This window comes from Camelus bactrianus, chromosome 2, assembly GCF_048773025.1.
Source record: "Camelus bactrianus isolate YW-2024 breed Bactrian camel chromosome 2, ASM4877302v1, whole genome shotgun sequence".
NCBI classification, from domain to species: domain Eukaryota; kingdom Metazoa; phylum Chordata; class Mammalia; order Artiodactyla; family Camelidae; genus Camelus; species Camelus bactrianus.
In genome coordinates, this window is record NC_133540.1 from 37,487,950 (window position 1) to 37,512,500 (window position 24,551).

General features: G+C 33.3%; 1 protein-coding gene across 12 annotated transcripts in view; it reads left to right on the forward strand.

Annotated features, from left to right (window-relative positions):
• Positions 1 to 24,551, forward strand: part of ELF2 (E74 like ETS transcription factor 2) — an 82,913-nt gene that overhangs the window by 23,830 nt on the left and 34,532 nt on the right. For 7 of the 12 annotated variants that reach the window (XM_074378387.1, XM_074378376.1, XM_074378411.1 and 4 more), the window contains one exon: positions 11,295 to 11,460. The exons of 2 other annotated variants lie outside the window; for them this stretch is intronic. In XM_074378387.1, the coding sequence (XP_074234488.1) occupies positions 11,295 to 11,460 (166 nt within the window). Of the gene's footprint in view, positions 1 to 11,294; positions 11,461 to 18,297; positions 18,405 to 24,551 lie in introns of those variants that run through there. 3 more of the 12 variants (XM_010954631.3, XM_045516432.2, XM_074378440.1) reach the window with 2 other exon arrangements.

Here is a 24,551-nt window from a genome sequence, read left to right on the forward strand (position 1 = left end):
ACCTATAATACCTATACTATAAAATGTAGGGTGGGGTGGAAAAAAGTGACCTGTCAGGAGTTTATTACCATAGCTCCAGAATCTGAAGGAAAAAATAAATATTTAAAAAGTGGTGGGCACTTGGAGAGTCCATTAGTGATTTTTAGGCTTTATTTTTTATAATTTTATTCCTGATTATAAAAGTAATGCATTTTATAAAATTAGAAAAATTCTATTTCTGACAAAGATACCAAAAAGAGTAAACTACAATCTTACTAAGGATTGTAAATACAAAAATCATAAAATAGTAATAAATTTATAAAATGTAGTCATATATTAAAAAATCCACTTACCAAATAGGATTTAGATACACAAAGATAATTCAATATTAAGAAAACCATTAATGTAATACATGTTCCTACTAATATGACATATGATATGTTAGTAGGGATAAAATACTTAATGAAATAGGATTTTATGAAATTCAGTGTCTGTCCTGATAAAAACTTAAGTAATATAAATTTGGATGTATATTTCCTTAACATTATTTAAAAAAAAAACTGTTACAAATCAAGCCAGAACCCTGTTTACTGGTGAATGACTGGAGAATTTCCTTTAAAATTGAAAAGAAGGTCAGATTGGGCACTGCCATTACTATTATTTAATATTTTCCTGTAATCATGCAAGATAAAATATGTAAATATTATGAAGAAGACCAAATTATTATTTGCAGATAATATGATTCTCTACCTGGGAAAACCAAAAGGAATCCATGAAAAGCCATTAGAATTAATAAGAGTTTGAGTACAAAATTAACATTTAAAATATTTAACTTTCTTTTGTAAGAAAACTGGTTAGAAGAGATCATGGAAAATAGGATCTCTTTCAGAAAATTAACAAAAAATATAAGGTAGTGAGGAATACATGTAAAAAATATGTAGGACTTGTTTGAAGAAAATTAATGATACTGAAGTAGACTTTAATAAACAAAGATAAACTTTGTACTTGAATAAGAGAAATGGGGAGGGTCAATATTGTGGAAGATGTCAATTTCCTCCAATTAATCCATATATTTAATTCTATCTCTATCAAATATTAGGGCAAGTTTGGGGGAAACTGATTATATTGGCCTAAAGATTGTATGGAAGAGTAAACATGTAGGAATAGCCAGAGCAGCTTTTGAATAGGAAATGTAAGTAGGTCTCATAGAAATGGGGAATTAATGCAGAAAAAAATGAAAAAGGATTTAAGTATTATTTTCAAAAACAAAATGAATGGAAGTTTTAGAGGGCATCTTCTTCCAGACAAATAAGATTGGGAATTCTTTCACTTTCGATTGTGATGGAGTAACTGAGACCAGATTTATACTCCCACTGTAAATAACTAGGAAAACGAACAAAACATATGAAACCATAGTTTGGAAACATTGGTGCTATGGTCTGAAGGTTTGTGACCCTTCAAAATTCATATGTTGAATCCTAATCTCCAAAGATGATGGTGTCAAGTAGTAGGGCCTTTGGGAGGAATTAGGTCATGAGGGAAGAACCCTTATGAATGGGATTAGTGCTTTTATAAAAGGCTTCAGAGAGATCCCTTGCCCCTTCTACCATGTGAGGATTCAACAAGAAATCTGACCTGGAAGAGGGCCTTGTAGTCTGGTATTTTGTTACAGCAGCACGAATGGACCAAGACAGTTGGACAATGGGCAGCACAAGACTGTGCTTCCTGAGGAAAGAGAAGTGACTGTACTGACTTATTTCTTGGAGCCCTTTCTGAACCACAGTGAGAGAAGGAGGAATCCAAGCAGAGTGTCATGGTCTCACTGAATTGAGGAAACAGACTTTGGAATTGGAGAGGCTAATGGAACCACTTTGAGGACTCAAGAGTATTTGAGAGGAAGAAGCTGGTCAGAGAAAGAATATAAAAAACTCAGCCTTGGAGTCCCATAGTCTTTAGTTAAAAGAGCTGCCCAAGTGTAGTGTGAAATTCTAAGAAGCCAGGCAAAGAATGACCAGAAAGGTATAAACTCAATAATTTACAGAAAGTAATCTACAGAGTTCACCCAGGGCTGGGACGTATTAGAGTTCCACCCAGTTAGAGAGTCCTTGTTAAGTGTCCAGGGCATTCAGTAGAGACTCCAGAGGGGACTTGTCTTACAGTAGAGCTAAACTAGCCCTAGAATAAAGGGTAGTCCAAACTTGCTCTAGAAAGTTTTGAAAATAGACTTTGAAAGCTGATCCATAATATAACTGTCATAATAAACATTATTAAAATAAGACAACAATGTGTAAATTGTACCCAACAATGTAAAATTTACGTATGTAATACCCATTCATGTTAAATGCAAGGAAGCAGGAATAATACAATCATTATGTAACTTGGAGAAAAAAATTGTCAGTGAAAATAGAAATACAAATAATATGATGAAATTAGATTTCAAGAGAGCTGTTATAAATATGCTCAAGAACTTAAAAGAAAGCATGAACCTGAGAGTAGAGGCATAAAAGATACAAAAGAACAAAATGAAACTTTTTTTCAGAGGGGAGGATTTAATTAGATTTACTTATTTATTTATTCTTAGAGGAAATAATGGGATTGAACTCAGGACCTCATGCATGCTAAGCATGCACTCTACCATTTGAGCTATAACCTCCCCCCCAATAAAACTTTTAGACATGAAATATATACGATCTGAAAAGAAAAATTCACTGCATAGGATTAAAAATAGGTATTGCAGAAGAAAAGACAAGTGAATTTGAAGTGGGTAATAAAAACTACATTATGAAGCACACAGAAAAACCGGGGGAAAAAAAAAGAATAGAGACTTGGTTTCCTGTGGCACAATATCAAGTTGTCTGACATAATGTAATTGGAGTCTCAGAATGAGAGGAGAGAACAGAAAAAAACATGTGAAAAAATAAGGAAAAGAAAACTACAAACCAATATTCACGAACATAGAAAAGAAACATTCTTGATAAGATACTAGCAGTCAAATCCAGCAGCATATAAAAGGGATCATATGTCTCAACTGGGGTTTATTTATCCCAAGAAGGTAGGTTAAATCAATCATTGTAATTCACCATATTAACAAAGGAAAAAGCAAAAATCATGTGATCCTTTCAGTAGCCATAGAAAGCCCATTTGCCAAACTTCAAAACCTATTATACAGATTCCCTAAACTAGTAATAAAGGGCAACTTCCTCAACTTGGTAAGTGCGTCATTTGAAAAACCCACGTCAGCATCACACTTACTGGTGAAAGGCTAAATGTTTTCCCTTTAAGGTTGATAGCAAAGCAAGGATGTCTGCTGTAACCACTTCTATTCAACATCACACTGGCAGCGTTGCTACAGGGCAAGAGAAATAAAAGACTTACAGATTGGAAAATAAGAAATAAAACTGTCTTTATTTCTAAATGATATAATTGTGTGCATAGAAATTACTAAGACATCTACACAACTGTTAGAACTAAAAAATAAATGTAGGATAGGGGAATATGTAAAAATCATTGTATTTACATATTCTAGGAAAATGCAATTGAAAATGAAATTTAAAAAGCAAGACTATTTAACAGCAGCAAAATACCAAAAGGTTAAGTTTAATGAAATAAGCAATCTGTACATGGAAAACTACAAAGCACTGAATAAATCAGCAATGAATTAAAGCAATGAATTAAAGACCTGAATAAATGAAGAGATATACCACGTGTATGGATTGGAAGACTTATGGTGCTAAGAGCAAAGTTGGAGGGCTCACCTGTTTTAAAGACTTACTATAAAGATCCAGTAATTGAGACAGTGTGGTGTTAGTATACTGACAGACTTGTAGTTTAGTGGAAATCACAGACCCACATAAATCTGATTGATTTTCGATAACGGTGTGAATGTAATTCAGTGGAGAAAGGATAGAGTTTTTAATAGATGACGGTGGAACAAGTGGATATTCATAAGCAAATAAATGAACTGTGATCCTTTCTCACATTGTACACAATGACTAACTCAAAATTGATTATAGAATTAAATGTTCAAATGAAATTTTTGGAAAAAACCAGTATTTTCTCAACCTTAAAATAGGTAATTGAACACAAAAAACATGAGCTTTAAAAGAAAAAATGAATTGAACTTCATTTAAATTAAAAGCTTCTACTCTTTAAAAAACAACCCATTAAGAAAATGGAAAGGCAAACCAAAGATTGGAAAAAAAAATTTATAATACATATACCTATATTCAGAATATATAAAAGGACTTATATTTGGATTATATATAATAATAAGTTAGAGATAATCCATTAAAATGGGAAAGAAATTTGAACAGATAAATATGTGAATGGCTGATGAACACACTTAAAAATGCCCATTATTAGCCATCAGGGAAATGCAAAGTCAAAACTCAAGGAGATACTTGTATGCTTACACAGAATGGCAAAAATTGCAGAGTGATAGCATGTTTGGGGAGGATGTAGAACAACTGGAACTCTCATACATTGCTAGTGGGAATGTAACCACTTTGGAAAATAATTTGACATTTCTTTTAAAATTAAATGTACAATTACCATATGATCTGGTAATCTGATTTGTAGGTAAATATGGAGTGGAAAGGAAGGGACGAGGATAGCAGGACGTTAATAGGAGCATTTACAGCCATATAAAGACAAGTCTATCCATATAGTGGAATTCTCAGCAATACAAAGAAATGAACTACAGATGCATGCAACGGCTTGTATAAATCTTAGGATTTTGCTACTTTAAAGAACTCAGATACGAAAGAGCACAACCTGCTGAATTCATATATATGAAATTTTAGAAAAGGTATACTTATAGGAATAAAGAGATTGGTGGTTGCTCATGTAGGTGGATGGTGGGGGAGTAGGTGGTGATATGATGGTGGCTGTGAGAATTTGACTGGTTTAGGGGGTACAAGGGAGCATCCTGGGGTGATAGGAGTATTCTGTTTCTTGATTGTGGTGCTAGTTACAAGGATGTCTACATTTGTGGAAATCCATAGAACTGTATACTTAAAATGGATACATTTCATTTATATAAATATACCTAGGTAAAGTTGATTAAAAATAAGTAAGATTTATCTGTTGAGATAGATTATCCAACAAGTTTTCTATTATGCAAATGGTATTTCTTTTTAAATTACTCCTATATACTTTAAGGGTTTGTTTGGGTGTTTTTATTTTTTTTTTGTCATTGTTCATTTGTTATTTTAAAATGAAAAAAATGCATAAATATTCAGTCCATTTCTGATGAATATATTTTCCTTCTTTTCATTATGAACATCTTGGTTAGGGAACTTGTCTTAAAACTGTGCTTAGCAAGCACACTGTTTTTATTTTAGTGACATATTTATTTGAAACGGCTTCTGGGGGTAAACAGTTGGGGGGCGATTAGTCCTCCAGTGCCTACCACACTCTGTTTCATTTTTGGTAAGGCTTTGAAGGTGACCTTACTCCATCACAAAAGAAAAAATGAGAAACAAAAGTCTGTATTTTTAATGTATTCCTGAATTTCATGTCTTTCAGTGTATTTCTAACATAGAGTGATAAAAGGATTACAGTATCACTGCCTTCAGCCATTTTATGGTATATTTGTCTTTGGAAACTTGGTATCTGGAGAGCAGTGACTTGAGTGCATTATAAAAGTATTTCATAGGTGAACACTGCCGTATTGCGTTTGTCTTGCCTCTTTAAGCATTGCTCTCCTTGAAAGGAAGTTTCTGAGTACTACAAGTGCTTATGGTAGGATTGCCAGATAAAATATAGGCTGTCCAGTTAAATTTGAATTTCAAATAAACAACAAATAACTTTCTAAGTATGTCCCAAATATTGCATGGGCATTCTTATACTTATTATTTATTATTTATCTGAAATTTAAATTTAACTGGGTATCTTGTGTTTTTATTTGCTAAGTGTGACAACCTTCTCTTATGGAGAACTAGGTAGGTTGTACCAAGACCTGCTGAATCTAGATTTCATGCATTTTAATTACTGCATATTTTGAAGACTTGAGCAAGAGTATAGTGATCCTGAATAAAATGACCTAGAAGTTGTGTAAGTTTTTACTATATTATTATAAAACAAAGACTCCTAATTCTTTTATTTTCCACCCTTTCTCCAGTAAAAATAGCTAACTCCTCTGTACAGCACAAAGCAGTAATTATCTGCCTATCTGTATGCAGTAGCCTCTGGTCCCTATCATTTGACAGGAAAAAAACTCATGAAGTTACTTGCCATCATCGATTAGCAAATGTTGAATTTATGAATGTATGTTAATATTAAAATTCATTAAGCTTTATCATTCTTTGAACCAAGCTACAAATACTTAAATGCCAATTCAGTTTATATGAAGTGCATGTTGTTGAGGAGGATATAAAAATTGACTAAGATGTGGACTCTTGCTCCCAATCATCTTACTGTCTTGTCAAGGAGTTGGCTATGTAAACAGGTAATTATAATACAGGATAATGCACAGTGGTAATTATAGTCAAACAACTTGTTCTAGAAGTACTTGGGATGGGAAAATTGACTCAGATTGGGGGATTATAGAAGACTCCTGGAACTTGGCCCTTAGTGAGTGAAAAAGATTTGTACAAGCAATGGAAGGTAATTTCAGGCTACAAAATGAACACAAGCAAAAGTCAGGGAAGCTTTTACTTTTGAGAAATAGGAGCAAAGCAAATAATCAGACAGCTGAGAGATGTAATGTAGGAAAAAAGGCTACAAAAGTGGTATATTAGTTTATTGGGGCTGCTGTAATAAATTACCATAAACTGATGGCTTAAACAGTAGATGTTTACTGTATCAGTTCTGGAGACTAGAAGTTTGAAATCAAGCTTTGACAGGGTTGGTTCTGAGAGCTGGGGGAGAGAATCTCTTCCATGCTTCTCTCCTAGCTTTTGGTAGTTTCAGGTGTTCTTTGGCTTGTGGATGTTGTTCTCCCTGTGTCTTTACAGTATCTTCCCACTGTATGTGTCTTTCTGTGTCCAGATTTCCCCTTTTTATAAAGACACGGTCATATTGGATTAGGGCTCATCCTAATGATCTCATTTTAACTGGATCATCTGCAAAGGCTCTATTTCCATATCAGCTCAGATTCACAGATTTTGGAGGTCAGGATTTCAACATCTTTTGAAGGACACAATTCAACCCTTAACAGCTAGGTTGAGAGTTACATTTCACAGAGTGCTAAAAAAAAACACTTAAGTATGTTCACCTTTCCTTTTAGACAAAAGGGGACTCGTGAAAGCTTTTTGTACAGAGAAGTAATATAAATAATTCTGATTGTAGTGTGAAAAAATGTCCTCCAAAGTTGGGAGCAAGTAGTAGGTTTGAATACTGTGACTGTTACAATATAATGATAGATATCACTAATTGAGTACTTCTGTGCTAGACACTGTGCTAAGTACTTTGTGATATTTGATTTTTAAGGGCCTTTGTGAAGTATGAATATTCTTATAACCTCTTTATTGAGTGTGAATAAATTGAGGTTTAAGGAAGAACAAAGGGTTGGGGGAACAGGGAGAGATGTTGATAATTTATTCCATTTAGGCACGTTAAGTTTGAAGTATTGGCTGAATATTCTTGTAGTGATGTTTGGTTGGTAGTTTAAAATTTGGTTCTGGAGTTCAGGACATGAGTCAGAGTGGAAGACAAATATTTAGTAATAATTAGTTTAGAGTTGTTGTTTGAAACCATAAAAATGGGTGGACATGCCTGGGAAGAGAGTATAGAGTAAAAAGAAAGGAGATGCCGAGCATAGAACCTTAGTAATGTGGCTGTATTTAAGTCACTGGGAATAGAAAAAGAGTCAGGAGATGCTTAAAAGCAGAGTGGTAGAAAGGGAACAAAAACGATGAAAGAATTTTTTAAATGAGGTGATGGTCAGTGTATTAGAGTCTGCACAAAAGGTATGAAAACTGAAAGAGAATTTGACCCTTATTGACATTTTGAGAGAATAGTTTCAGTGAGGTGGTAGACTAGAATATAAGTATATGTAGATAGAGAGTCAAGGAGTTGGATTATCTTTTTGAGAATTGTATAGAGGCTTAAGAAGCAAAGATCTAGAGTTCATTTGAAAGAAAGAGGAGTTGAATTTTTTTAATAAAAAAGTTTTGCTTTTTTATGGTTAAAGGCAAGGAACTACAGAAATATTAAAATAGGATGAAACCCACCTAAGATGTATGAGATAGAAGAGTTGGGAGGAGAATCCTTGTTGGTGGGGAGGAGAGTATAGATAAAGGAATTGGCCTTATACAGAATTCTAGTCATCAAGTATTTCATAGTTCAGCAAATTAGATTTATTTCCTACTGGTACAGTGGGAGTGGGGAATTCACAATAAAAAATAATCTCAGATTAATGTTATTATTAAATATACTGTTAGATTTTAAAAGAATAAAAAGTTAAAAATTTCTTGGGTTATATATAAAGAAAATATTCATTGCTTGGACCAATACTAGTTCAAAGGTGCTTATAATGTTGCTTTCTGAGTTTCTGATGAGTGGAGACCTCATCACTCTTTCTGTATCCCATGCTTCTCATTAACAGCTGTTGTATAGCTAGGTGGTGCTGCCTGTAGGCTGTAGTTATAAAGCTGATCAAGAAGCATGAAGAGTCCATTGTCAGCACATCCAGTTTGTGGGAAAGATTTTTTTTTTAACATTAAAAAGTTTGACTCACATTTTTTGCCTTATACAGAATAGCAAATTCAATGTTAATATTCAACATGTACTTTCTTTTTTAAAATTCACTGTATCTCTGTAATTTATCTTAAAATGTTATGCAATGTTTCATACAAAATGAAGAGTATATAAAAAATATATATATATATTTCAATTTAAGAATAGTAAGAGGATGTGTAACCTATCACTCCGGTTAAAAAATAGAAATTACCAGTATTTGAGAATACTTAAGTGTGCCCCACCTTATATCCCCACCCCTGTCTCCAGAGGTGCCATTATCTTGACTTACGTGTTCTCATTCCTTTACTTTTCTTTATAGTTTTATTGTTTGTGGATATATTCCTAAACAACACATTGTTTACTTTGAAACAATGAATAGTTGTACTAAGCTGAATTAGGAAAGGCAGCACTACCATAGTTAGATGAAGGCTTCCAGGAAACAGACTGACTAGCCTGGCATCAGTTTCACTGAGCTTCAAGGGTTTCTACTTGAGTAATCTGTAAGCAATATAATGAGTTATTTTGGAAACACAGGGCTGTCTTGGTTAGGTATCTGGCAGTGTCCAGTATGGACCTAGTATTGCAGGTTTGTTCAGCAGGTATCTGGTCACGTGGAAAGAGTGTTGTTCTTTATTTTTGGTTTCTAAGCTCTTTGCGGTCTTCCAACACTTAAGACAGATCAAAGCGGAACACATCTGGGAGGTGAAAAGGAGTGTTCTTAGCTGAGCAGGTAGCAAGGCAAGGTGGAGTGAGTAGGTACATTAAGGCAAGCCAAATATGAGTAAATATCTAGAATAGGCTTATCTGGGCATTCTGCCTTTAGGAACAATGTCAGTGGTTATCTTGATGATGACAGTTTCTCATGCTGTATCAGGGGTCACATTGCTCCAATTGAACTAGTTACCCTTTAAATCCAGGGGACATCTGGCATCTTGTAATCTCTTCACAGTCCATTCCTCCTAAGATTACCATTGTCTCTCTCCCTTGTTGGGTATCCTAAGTTGTTGTCTTTATTAAAAATATACTTTTTAAAAAAATGGAATACACTCTCCAGTTGCTTCTTGAGAAAAGATACATAGAAGATAAATGTTTTGAAATCTTTCATGTCTGAGAAAATGTCTTTATTCTTCTTTGATAAGATGATTTGGATGAAGAATTGCAGGTTGGAAATTATTTTCCTTTATAATTTTGAAGAAATGGCCCCAGTGTCCTCTTCCTTCCAGTATGACTGTTGAGATGACTGAAGTCTGAGTTCTGATTCTTTGTTTGTGACCTGTATTTTCTTTCAAGAATTGTATAGAATCTTTTTGTGCTCAGTATTGTGACATTTCACCATGGTGTGCCTCAGTGTAGGTCTCATCCTTAATTTGTTTATACTGAACACTTGGTAGGTCCTTTTAAATGGGCAGCTCATATCCTTTGAGTCTGGAAATTTTTCTGGAATTCCTTCATTTCTTTCCAACCTCCCCCTCAACCCCCCGTTTTCTCTTTCTGGAACTTCTATTATTTGATATTGGACCTCCTGTACTAGTTTTGAATAGTGTCCTCTTTTCTCTCCTGTATCTTTTTTTCTGGTTCCTGGAAGACTGCTTCAGTTTTATCCTCCAAGCCACTGTTTCTTCATTTCAGCTATTGTGTTTTTAATTTCTAAGAACTCTTTATTTTTTAACGTTCTTTATTAAATTGTATTCTCTTCTTGTTTTATAGATATGTCTTCTGTTATCTCTTTGAGGAATATAAATACGTATGTGTGTATGCATGTATATGATATGCTTTGTGTCAGCAGCTTTTCCTTGGATGACAGAATGCCCAGATAATACTCGGTTGTCTGCTCATGATTAAAATTGAAGGACTGAAAAGTTAATTGGAAACTCTGTTTTTGGTACAGTACTGATATTAGCAAATGTGCCTGTATACCTCAAAGATGCTCTTGTTTTTCTCTCTCCAGAAAGTAACTCTCCAGTCTTCTGCTGAGGTGGGGAAGGGCCGGTTGCCTAGCATCATGGAAGAGGGAGGAGGTCTAGGAATAAAAAGTGCTTTTCAAACAACTTTAATGGAATCTTCCTTGTTTTAATCCCCTCCCTCCCCCTTCTTTCTCCACCACCTGCTGCTCCTCTATTTCCAGAAGTAATTGGTATTGCCTTCTGTGGATTCTCCAGTGTAAAGTGTGTTGTGTCTCATTTATTTTTTTGCTGCCAGGCTATGATTTGGCTTTCCTGGGTCTGCTAAACCACTTAATAATATTCATCCATCCACTTTCAGTCTTCCAAGATTTTGTTGCTCTTATCTCTTCTCTTTTGTTGCTCTTATCTCTTCTTATCAGTTTATGTCTAAAGTTTTTTTATTGCATTTTAGTGGGCTTTCATGAGAGTGAAAATATATGCATGTTTTTAATTTGCCATCTTAATCCTAAAGCCCTGATTATTTAAAATGTTTAATGTATGTCTCACTTTTTGAGACTTGAAAAGATTATTAAAGTTAGCCCTTTTCATCCCTTGTTTTAGTTTTTACATTCATATTTATAAAACATGAAACGTGTGGACTCCTTGAGACTATATGAACTCAAGGATTTATAAGTGAATCTAGAATTTGTGAATGAAGAGGTTGATTGTTTTTTAAATTTGCTCTTATAGGAAAGTGAAAAGGTTTCTGAATATCCAGCAGTGATTGTGGAGCCAGTTCCAAGTGCCAGATTAGAGCAGGGCTATGCAGCCCAGGTTCTGGTTTATGATGATGAGACTTATATGATGCAAGATGTGGCAGAAGAACAAGAAGTTGAAACCGAGAATGTGGAAACAGGTAGACATCTCATAAAATGTTCATTATTTATAACGTTCTCATTTTGTAAGTGTCAACATTACTATTACCAGATGAATAATACACCGAAAAACCTCTTTAATGCTGTTTAGTAGAGCTTGGAAACCAGTGAAACATCTCTTGTTTAAGAGAATTTACATATACATATAAGAAGTTCTACATTATAATTCTTTGAAGTAGAATCTCATATCATGGACCTTAAGGACAAAATTATAGGCCAATAATAATGAAACTTTTTGTCATGTTTTTCTGGAAGTGGAAATATTGACTAGTTACTACTTGTAAAAGTCAGTAGGCTAGTATACAATTTTTTTTTTTTTAATTCAAGAAATACAGTAATCTCATTCTGTAGTAGATTAAGAGTTTCTTTTGATTAGCATCGGGGGAGCAGTATGATTTCTTTTTTCTTAGGTCAAAAGCATCTTTGGAATAGTCTATCAGATTCTCCTTCTCTTTTGTCTTAGAAATTTTGATATTTCACTATGTCTGTGGTGAGATACCTGTATGTTTAATTGGGGATTAGTATATGTAATTCTTGGAGAAACCTTTTCATTTTTGCCATTGACCATAAAGAAAATAGAGGGGTTTTTTTGTTTTTGCTTTTTTACCAGAAGGTGGCAGTTTTATAATAATAAACATTAAAATTTATCTTCATCAGTTAATGGAAAAAATTTTTTATGCTTGGTTTATAGTCCTTATAAAAATTCTTCATAATTCAGATACATTTCTACAAATGTAGCAAAGTCTCATGATTAAAAGTGCTGTGAAAAAAAAAAGTGCTGTGTATTTGATGCCTTTCTGCTTACTGAGGCCCAGTAGCACTCCCTAGGACTGTTAGCTTTTTTGAGCTTAAAGCTGTTCTTTCTCCAGTTTTACTTTTCATTGAGCTGAGGGATTGGAAGTTACCTTGCTCTTTGGAGCAGTGATGACAACAGTGCCAGCAAACCCCATGTGAAGTGGTCATCAATTCTTTTCATCAGAACAGCTAGCTTTACACTTCATAAAGGCTTCGTGACTATAGTCTGGAATGGTACTTGATTCACAGTAGATAATGCAAGTGGCAGGAAGATACATGTGTTTTTTTGAGTTTGGAGAGTTTTCCAGTCTGAAGCTACAAGTTTAGCGGCGAGATAATTTTCCTCTTGAGGGAACGAATAGGAAGAACACTTAAAAAACTATTATGTAGGACGATATTTTGAAGTAGATATTGTAACTGATTTTATTATAGGAGCATAACTAAATAGAAAACCAATAATACAAGAAAAAAGTATGATAACTTAATACTTGAATGAAAAAAATAGAACCTGATTGAAATTTTTGGAAAATGTTTTGATCAAAAAAAAAAAGGAAGACTGTGATTTTGGTAGCAAATTGAAAACTTTGTAAAAATGAAAACTACAGTGCCAAGTTTGTATCATAGAAATTTAAATTCACCTTAAAATACCAGAACACGTTGGCCGAATCTTATTGGTGGTACAGTTTTTGATGGTCAGTGGTTCATTAATCAAGTAAAAATACTTCCAAATAAGAAGTGTATATAACCCACTTAAGGGACTTTATTTTTTTAGTCTTCTTGAACTCAGAGGATGATGATATCATTTGCAGGGCAGAGATATGAGTGACTGTAATATTGAAAAAGAGCGTATACAAAGTCTGGATAAAAGAACTGTTACTTTTAGGATATCTTAAAAGTGGTTTTTGGATACTTGATAATATTTTTTAGATTTCTTCTTCAACACTGAATGGAAATGTTAGTAAATAACTTACATTATTCTAAAATACTCTAAAAGCACCTGAGAAATTCATCTTACATTTTATTTTTAATTCCATTCTGGCCCATGAATGTAAAGAAAAAAAGTCTATGCTTGCTTTATTACTTCTGAAAATAAAGAATAGTGTAGCTATTCTTATCTCTCTTTATGGAACAACACTGTAAAATGTAGAATTCATATATAACTCTTCTAAAGGCAATGCCAAATTCAGACTGAAAACTTCTGGCTGACACATCTGTAATTAGAACAATTTAATAAACTCACATTTATTCATCATAAAGCATGCAAGAACTTGGAGACTATAAGATACTAATTAATTTTAAAATACTATGGGTCATAGTAACTTAGTAAGGATTGTTAGTCAATATATAAAAATAAGTTTAGAATCAGTTATTCTGAGCTTAATTTTGTTTTTACTTAAAGAATAAAATGCATTTTTAAAAGAGTTCAGATCTTAATAAATTTTTATTCTCCTGTTATCTAAAGCCTACATAGATGAATAGAGGTTATTATGACTTATTATAATGCATGTTTCCTTTTAGGTTAGATTAGGGTCTGGTTCATTTGTTGTGGTGATACAAATTTTAACTTCCATGTATGTGTAGGTTTGGGAGAATAAGCAGACTGGGAAGTAAAGAAAAGGATTATTTATTTATTTATTTATTTGATGCCTTGTTTCTTTTTTTGTTGTTGTTAGTACATACTTTTATTTTATTTTATTTTTGATTCATTTTTATTTTTAAACTTTTTTTTATTGAGTTATAGTCATTTTACAATGTTGTGTCAAATTCCAAGAAAAGGAATATTTTAAAGATGGCTATAGCAGTTTCTATTTGGTGAATTGGTGGCAATGAGATCTGTATAGAATAAGATTTCCTTTTGTATATCTAGGAAACACTTCCTGGAATGCTCCTACATTATAATTTAAAATTATATTCATCTAAAAAATTTCTTAATTATATTTATTGATCTGTTATATCAGTTCTCCACATGTTTACATTGAAGTTTTTCTTCTTTTATCCCTATATACCCATACATATATGTCCATAGGCAGGAGTACTGAAATCATACAATGGTGTACATTTAGCTATCTTCATTATTTTGTGCATAAAATTATTTCTTATTTTGTTAGCAGTAATTATAAGTCATTTTAATTCACCTTTTTATAGACTAAAAGTCTACATTTCTCTCTCAGAGCTCGTATGTAATAGTAAATCTCTTACATTATATAGGAAAAACAAAATGCATTTGAAACTTTAAAAATAGACATATTCATCTAAACCTATAAATCTATAAATTGCTTTTTGATGATAACTGAAGTTTAGTAATCATAAAGAGCCTTTGAGGAATAGTGATGAAGTATGCATGAAGGGTGGTCTTGACTCTGGCAGGCTAGAAATACTACCAGTTCTCGAGGCCTCTGGGGAAACTGGTAGGTTGTGGGTGGAGAGGAGTCTCTTGGATTCCCTAAGATATCAAAATTCAATTTTTATGTCCACTCTTTAAAAAATTATATATATATATATATATACAGATGCATGTATATATAAAGAATATATAAACTTTAAAAGGTTATTACAGATTATCATGTAAAAAGTAGAGTTTATACCAATGCACTCATTAATAAAGTTTTCTTAGAAATCTTTTAAGACTTGGCTGAGAAGATTGAGCTGTTAAGAATCTGCTTCTTCATCTTGCACCTTAACTTACTATGTTTATCATTGTAATCTTCCACCTTAATTTATGAGAATACATCAATAAATATTTTGCATTTGTTGTGTGCAAGGGCACTGTGTTCAACATGTTTTTTTCTCTCGAGGAGGTAGTAATTTAGTTGTGGAGATAAAATGTATGCATTATGGTCAAAATATAAAGCAGTATAGAATCAATTAAGCACTATTTACAAATTCAAAGAAGTTTTCAGAAGAGGAAATTTCAATTTACAGGATTAGGGAATGTTTTAGAGAAAGTGGAAAAGGAGGACAAATGGTAGGATTTGGACAGACAGGCTGTAGGCAAAAGGCATGTAGACTAAGGGAAATAAAATTAACAAATGTGTGGAATGTAGAAATTCAAGACATGTTTAGAAGATAATAAGTAAAACATTAACAGGAGGTTCCACTAAGAATTGTGAGTGATTGTGGTTTCAACACAAGGTTTAGTAATTAAGTATGTAAGAAGCAGAAAGATTTGAGAGGTTTTGAGTAGAAAGTGCTAGGTAATTAGCATCTGAGTAGGTAGAGGGTGAATTGTAGGGGAAAAGATAAGGCAGAAAGACTAGCTGTTACAGTATGAGTTAGGGATGGCTTGAGAAATATTAAAACAAGGTAGAAGCAATAGGAACAGAAGGGACTTGTATTAGCAATTCTACTATGTAAGATCTAATGAGATGTGACAGATTACGGGGAGAAGCATAGTTAGGTAAGTACTCAGTTTTCTCATTCTAAGTGATGGCAATGGTATCATATAAGGGTTTAGGAAGACAGGATTGCTTTTGGAAGCAGATAAGTTTGGTAATAAGCATGTTGAATTGTGAGTTGAAGCAGAGCATCCAAGGGGAAATAATTTAGTTATTTAAAGATATACAAGTGTATGGTCAGTGTCCCATCACAAAAAAGGGGGCATATTCAAGTTACGATAATTTAAGGAATATTTTAATAAATGGCAAGTGTACAGTGATAGGGCAGTATCCTAGAGCTAGCAATGTCAGAGCTGTTTCTGTCCTTTCGCCCAAGGGCCAAACAGAGGGAAGGGTTACCGGAACCCAGAAGAAGAGAGAGCCCTGGAGAGAGCTCTGGGAGAATCTGGGACCTTTGATCAAAGGATATAACTGGTTTGAAGGCAGTGCCACAGAGGGGGAGCCAGGGGAGTCATCCTCCTGGGACAGAGAGTAAAGAAGGGTGAGGATAGATATGGAGAGAGAAATGAAATATTAGTACAACTGAAGCTTAGTACAGAAAAGTCAAGGAGAGATGGATTTGGGAATCATCCTCATTGAAGCCATGGAAATAATGAAAGCTCCAAGGGGAAAGGTATTTGAGAGATTTCCCTAAGGGGGAAGATTTTTAAATTCTGTATTTGTTTCTCTATGATCGAGAACAGAGGGAACTTTAGAGAATGTTTACATCTTGAAGAACGGGAAGAAGAGTAGTCAAATATGATAGAAAAATCCTGGATGACTATTCCTGAGCTTTTTTAAAAAAAAAAAAAAAGCCTTTTAAGTAGCTCTCTTTAGTAGGAAAGGGAAGAATATTGATTGGGTTAGTTAGTCCTAGTTTCAGACTTTTGCTTTATCATTTACTTGGCAGTATTTAACCTTTCCGGAGTCTAACTCACTGTCATAAAATAGGAATTCAGGGTTGTGAGAATTATATAAAATAAACCTATAAACACAGTGCTTGTGATGTAAATGCCCTTTAAGTGTTCCCTTAATTTCATTAAGACCTTTCTTGTGCCTTCACATGTGGAGGTCTTATACATCAAAACGGAAAATTTGTTTATTTCTATTGTATTTTTCTCTTTCTTTTCACTTTGACTTTTAAAAAGGAGATGTTTTATACCTCCTGTCTGTACTTTTCCTCCTCATTCCTTCCTTAATTTACTGTGCTCTGGCATCTACATTTATCATTGTCCTGAAGCTTTATTTATCAGATTTCAAAGGCCACTCCTCTGCCAAATTCAGTGACCTGCAGATTAATCCAGAAATCTAGAAGTAGAGCCTTCCTAATCTGGCTTTATCTACAGAAACACTGTATTCTAGCTGTTTTCCTGACTGTCCCTTGCATGGCTGTGCTATTTATGCTTCCGAGATTTTGCTCAGGTATAGTTTTCTGTCAAGAATATCTTCAAGTATTGTTCATTCTTTGAGGCCCAACTACATGATACTGTCCACAGTAACTGTAGCCTACATTAAACATTCCCTTTCCTGATTTCTGTTAGACCATCTGGATTTAGGCACTTGATCATTTTCTTTCTTTTACTGTCCTTGTGTGTATACTCCTTTTGTTTTCAAAGTGAGCATATAAGTCCCTGGAAGACAGAGACTACAATTTTATTTTGTTGAATATAGTATATAATACAGTATTTAACACATAGCTGGTAGGAAATGCAGACTGAAACAATTTGAGTTCTGACTTAGAATTGCAGTATAATGAAGAACTATCTTTATAAAAACTTAAATTATGTTTCCTTTTTTGTTTATATATGAAATATTGAATACTTTAGGGTTATTTAAAATATAGAAAGTTGGTCATCCAAAAAAGATAAATATGGTTGTATAAAATATATCAAAGCTATAATGTCATACTTAGATTGACTTCATCTTAAAATGAAAGTAAGTTTTAATCATTTTTGCTTATATGTAAATTTGAGTTTATTTTCTTACAATAAAAGCAATACATGCTCACTGGAAAAACTGAGTATTGCAAAGAATAAACAAACAGTGAAGATCACGCGTAATCTTACCAGAGAGAGAACAGTAACTACTGCTTTTCTAAATTTCCTGCTGGTCTTTTTAAATGTATTTTTTAAGCATAATTAACATCATATTATGCAATGCAAGTAGCCTTACTAATTTTTACTAACATACATTGGCTGAAAGGGATCTGGTAGCTTCCTACTTCTCTCTTCTGATCATAGGGAGCAGGACTTTAGTTTTTAACCATATATCAAAACATAAAAAGTTGGTCTTATTAATTAGAATAATTGACAAGAGAACTTAGAAATCTTTTATTCATGATCAACAAAATTGTGTATAGGATTAGTTGCAAAGATAGATGAATGATAAGAATTTGTATATAATTCCAACAAGAAAGTAGTGCTTTTTTTAAATAAATGAAAGTTAAGGTTTTTGAAATGCAGTTAAAAAAAATAAAAACCAGATTTCTCTTGAAAAATAAAATAAGGAGCCAAAATTTCTTTCTGGAAGAATCTCAAGACTAAGTTGACTTCATGATGAGTTGTGATAACTTTTGTATTTGTTATACCATCAGAAATCCTCCCTGTGGCACAAAAGGACTCTTTTAATTAGAAAATATTGTTGCCACAGGGAGGTAGAAGATCGACATGAAAAACTGGGGATCTGAAAAGGAGCCCCTATCCTAGGATTACCTGAAGGTGAAACAGATTGAGCCTGAAGGAAGACAATGCTGGTAGGTGGGTCTTTAATTTATTAAGAATGTTTACAATTTACATTTAATTACATTATTTCAACTACCTATACCATATTTTTGTTTGAAGGGTGACAATGATTCCTCCTTATGGAGGGAGAAAGATCACAATAAGTATTTTTCCTCCTAAATAATTTGCTATCTAAGTTAATCCCCTGCCATGTTCCTAATATTTGGTTCTTTTTATAGATAAAGCTCTGGGGCTATTTCAGGCCTCCACTTCCTTGGAAGTTCCTACTGACTGAACATCTTCAAGTCTTTTTTTTCCCCCCACTTCTGTTATTTCTGCTTCTAATGTAGACTTTTTCCTAGAAAGTTTTTTTTAAGAAGTGTTTTTTTCCAATTGTCTGTTTTCTTGAGTTTAGCCTAGTCACTGGTTTTCTAAAAAGATAAAATGTGGATCTTAAGTTTATTTAGTTTTGATTCTAGGATTGTTTGAATTATAATTACACTGTAATTTAGTTAGAAAGCATTATTAGAGAAAAGTTTTAGATATTAACAATATTTCATTTAGTCTAAGATGACATCAGTTGTAAGAAACATTATTTTTAGACCACTAAAAAAAAAATGCTGCCAATTATAAATGTTAGGGTGCCATCAGTTATAAAATACATCCTAATTTCAGAGATGTTAAAGTGTAGAAAAATGTACATCTTAGAATTAATGAAATATGTTAATTTATGACTCTTCCTGAAATTCTCATAATGGAAATTGGATATTAAAATATCAGGTTTATGAAAAATGGAGGTGAGTTGCAGTTATGGAAGTCCCTATATGTGCTGAGTAAGATCTCTAAATTCTTTACTGTCTTTTAAGAGAGGGTATTTAAAAAAACCATATAACTGTATTGTCAAAATATACAAAGTAACCATATAAGGTATTAAATTATGGAGGGTATATAAGATGAAAAAGTATTTTAATATGACACATTTACTAAATAAATAGTTTTCTCATAATTGTCACTTTTTAATTGGATTTTGTAATCTAAAAAGAAAATGAAATGAGGCTTCTGCTTTCTAAACTGTCATTTTAAATCAGGATCCTTTAAGGGCTTTTTAAAATAACAGTGATTTTTAGTGCGTTTGAATATATGTTACAGACTATTAATTACGTGAAGGAGAAAATAGTGTCCAAAAGCAAAGAACTGTCCTGTCAATTAATAAAACATAAATGAAAAGGAATGATTTTTAAATGGTATTTGTATACTTTTCAAGAAACATCTATTTTATAAAGGAAAGATAAGTATATCTAGACAATAGATCATTAAAAGATGTTTGGTTTGGGGAACTAGTAGCATTCATTCCTTTGCACTGAGACTTGTTTTTTTAAGCACTAATTAGCTTTCAGTTTTACTATTTAACACTGTTATCTAATACAATTTTATTAATTTAGATTGAAGAGAGAGCTAAATACAGATTATAAAGAATTTTAAAATGAGTAACACAAAGTTACAACTGTTGCCAAGTTAGGGATGGCGCAGACTTCTTTAGGTATACAAATAGGAATGCTAAGACATCTCTCTAGGAAAATCTATACATTCATTCCTCTACCAGCTCTTGCTGAGGTCCTGTAGCTTGTCAGGCTCGGAGATGAATTATCTTGTGGTAAACAAGACCCTGTCTTTGCCCTCACCAGGCTTTCAGCTTTGTGGAGAGGATGAACAATTAAACGTTACTGCAGTAAAATGTTATGATAGGGAAGGTTTAGAGAGTATATGGCAGGGTAATGACTAGGAGGTCAGGGAATGCCTCCTGGAGTAAGAGATGTTTAAACAGATTTGAAGGATTTGAAGTAATTAGCCAAGCAGACAATAGCATGGCTTGAAAGTCTGGAGGCAGGAGAACATAGCCTGTTTGATTTACAGAAAGGAATTCTATATGGCTAGAATATGAATTATGAGAAAGAAAGGGGGTTAAAATGAGACTAAAGAAAGGGGGTTAAAATGAGACTAAATCTTATTGGTGAGGACTTCGAAAATTTTTATTTTGGGGAGCTTATTTAAGAGCTTTAAAGTATATTTTTTATACAAATTTAGTTGTCTTCAATATAGTGAGTACTGTAAATGAAAAATAAAATAAGACAATCAAACCATTACCTGAAATAAAGACTGAACTCTTTGGCTCTTTATTCACAGTTCACTTTGCACTAAATTGTTGCCTCTACAGATTTGAGCTATAGATGTACTCAGTGCCCAAACTAAGCTAAAAGTCACAGAGATTAAGGTAGTTAGAACAGCTAGCCTATCTTTTTGGAATCAAAAAATGGGTGCTTTGGTATAATGCTGTTTCAGGAAGAGGAATCATTGTCCCTTATACATCCTCCATGCCCTTCTGTAAACTAGGAAAAGGGCCTATATGTTTTCTCAGATTTATGAAGGGGCCCATAACTTAGCACAGGTCAAGAACACTTAAAATAGCTATTAACTGTTAACTTTTGTATAGTTTTTAAGTCTTTTGTGTCATGGGCCTCGTTGGCTATATGGTGAAGCCTGTATACCTTCTCTTAGAATGGTGTTTTTAAATGTATAAAATAAAATACTTAGGATTAGCAAGGAACCAAATATATTGAAATGTAGCTTTCATACTATTTTTAATTGTGATATATTAATACATATACTTCTTTAATAATGCAGTAAATAATGAGCTCTAGTGGCAGATCTAATTTACTACTATAATTCCAAAGTAGTGATGAACATAAATTACATTTTGAAATAGATGTAATGACTTTAATATGATATGAAAATATCTGATCTACTGGTCATGAGGTCACAGTGCCAAAATGACCGTGGTTTGTACCTTTATTTAAAATTAAAGTACTAAATTTCAGTTAAACTCTAAAAAATAATTTTCCCAGGTCTCCTCCATGTCTTATTTTAGCTGTCCACCTTTTCCTTATCCTTTCCACCTCCATATCCTGCCCTACTTCTGTTCTCTTTCCTTAAGTAGGAATGCATTAAATAATGAGCTCTACTGGCAGTAGGGACCTGAGATAGTAGGGATCTGAAAGCCATTTTAAATGCATTACTTACTGAATATAGATTCATGATCTTTGCTAAGGAGAAAAAGACCTCTCAGCTATATAGTGGTAGTTTTTCATGTCCCTTAATTGATTGACTTAATTTAACTTATTCTAAAAACATTCTAATGTTTGAATATTTACTACATTTCCTTAAAGCCTCACCTAATATTTTATGACTTCTTTGTTGGTTTGCGATCCCTTCTATTTCCATGGCAACAATTTCTGTGGCCAGTGGTTCTCAAACTTGAGCATCCATCAAAATCATCTAAAGTGCTCATTAAATACAGATTGCTCAACCCCACCTCCAGAATTTGTGATTCAGTGGGTGTGGGGTGGGATTCAAGAATTTGCATTTTTAACAAGTCCCCACGTGATGCTGGTGTTGATGCTTTTGGCTCAGGAATCGTACTTTGAGAATCATTATCTGACTGTTGGGAATGATAGAGCTTATGCTATTGTGAAAACCCAATTAATACTGTAGTTTCTTAATTGTTATATTATACGCATCACAAGATTGCTGTTGAGGGTGAAAAGATATTAACGTTCTTTCAGGCTTATATGAGGTGATGTAGTGCTTTACTACTGTTAACTCACTAATAAACATTCATTGAGCATCTACTATATGCCAAGCACTACTTAAAGCATGATGCTAGAGCAGTAGACAGGACAGGCAATGTGTGCATTTATGGAGCTTAGAATTTAGTGGAGAAAACATACAAATTTCACTATACTGTAATATTACTATATCACAATCAGATTACATAAATTAACAACTCCTGAAATTGTTCTTTACAGTTAATATTTGCAATTAAGTTAAAATAGTAAACTCATAAGTTGCTTCTTTTCAAGCAGTTGAAGCAACAGATAAATTCTTCCTCTTCCTCCTCTATATGTTAAGATACTGGTAAACTTAATATTTATCATGTACAAACTACCCGTTATATTCAAAGTACTGTCATACCTCCTAGGGAGTAAGTGATTCAGAGTTGGTGGTTGGCCTCAAAGAAGCTTACCAACTAAGTTGAGAAAAATAAGCATTTGAGGAAAAAATATGAAATAGATAGGGTTGGGGAAAGGTGAGGAAAGACAAAGAATTGCCAAGTGTGGTAGCTAGTCTGTAAGTTCAAGATTGCATTATTGCTATTTTGGTAGGTCATATTTAAATTTTATCATAAGGGCATAGTTGACCATTAATGCAGAGGGTTTAGGGACAAAGGAAAAAGGCATATGGAATTAAGCATTCCTAAATCTCAGTATTTTATTTTTTTTATGTATGGAAACAGTACCATCAAAAACATGAGTGACTTCTTTTTCCTATTCACAGAAAATCAGAACAGTGCTAAGAACTCAACATGTTTGTAGTGGTTAGTTACAATTTGGGAGTGGGATTAGGAGCTGAGGTAGGACTAGTTTTTATTTTTTTAATTTTTTACATTTCTATAATTTTTTTTCATTGAGTGTATCAAGGGAAGAAAGAATGTAGCCCATTTCCTCTCTTTCCATTAGATATTATTAAGGTAGAGTACCAGTTTTTATAAGAGATATCTCATATTCTCCAAGTTAAAGTTTAGCATTTGGTCATAACTAGATGTTTGATTTCTTTTTACTTTGTAAGTCAGCCAAAATTAAATATATTACTTAAAAGGAATGAAGAACTAAAATTTTAAATTTAACTATAAATACTTTTCATGTGTTTTCTATTAGACTGGATGGTGATAATATGTGGTTATCCACCAGAACTTATTTAAAAATATATTTGAACAAAATAAATTCTTTGTTAGCCAGAAGTTGGGAGCGATTTTCCGATCACTAGATGAGCTTGCACAAGATCACTCTAGAAAAGTTTTTCATCAAAAAGAAAAGAGTTATATCTCTAATCTAATTAGCAAAAAGAGACTTCTTATTGTGCATGGTGTTTGACAAAGCTTTCAGGAAAATCTGAATCCTTTTCTTCCATATCATCTTTTTTTTCCTGCAACTTAATCCTCAGAAAATAAAAGTTTAGAATAATAACTTAGAATGAAACAGTTCTTTTGAAGAGGAAACCAAGGATTTGGTTCAAGAGGAGAAAACTCAAAATAGTTAACATCTGTTTGTGTTTACAACATTAAACGTTAGCCATTTGGTTTGGAAAAAACAAGACTGGCAGAATCACTTTTGTTTTTAATTCCATTGCTATATTACATACCTACTTAGGAGGCCCTCAGAAGTGCCAGTTACCTACTTGAGATAAGAAGACATTGATTATTATGTCTAGGCTTCTTCTGCAGGCCTATGTTCTGGGAAGAGAGGCCTCCACACAAAAAAAGGAAGAACTTGTGGTGGACCTCATCCTTGGGAATTAAAGCATGGAGCAGAAGCTAGTGCATTCAGTTTACCATTTTGTAAAGGAAGTCAGGAATTATAAATTAAGAGACCACCACTGTAAAATAATATAACCTTGTGTTTAATTTTGTTACCTTCTGTTTTTCAATAGTAATTAGCAAGCATGTTAACAAAAATAATTCCTATATACTTGTTTTTGGAGGCTTCAAGAAATGGGGAGGCTAGTGAGTGACTAGTTAATTCTGCAGCTAGTCTTAGGGGAAACATTTCCAAAAATAGAATAGTTGAAAGGGGAAGAGAAGAAAGCAGGCTGAATTTCCTTCCAAGGAAGGAAAAGAGCTTGAGGAGTTGCCTTGGCTCTGAGGTCATTTGTGGGGTTTTGCAAGACCGCCTGTGGTGCATGTAGCAGTTTTGTGTGTGTGGACTAGAACAAGAAGTTAGATATGGCCGTTAGTGTAAAGGAGCTTGTGTCTATTGGGGAAATTTTTTTTTAAAGAAAACCACTCTTTATAACCTAAAGCTTAATAAAATCAGTGTTTTGAGAGTGAGGAGGAGAGAGCTGTTAGCTCTTGTGATGGAAAGTTCATATGTTAGCAAGCCTGGGAAGATAAATAAAATTTCATTTGGGAAGTGTTACAGAAAAACATCTGTGATATTTGTTAAAGCACAGTAAGAAAGACTTTATTCAAATTGCAGGGGGCAGGGGTGTATTGTGAGAAGTCATCATTTACACCTTCTACCCTTTTACCTCCTAGTTCATTACCAAATCCTATCAGTTTTGCCTCCAGAA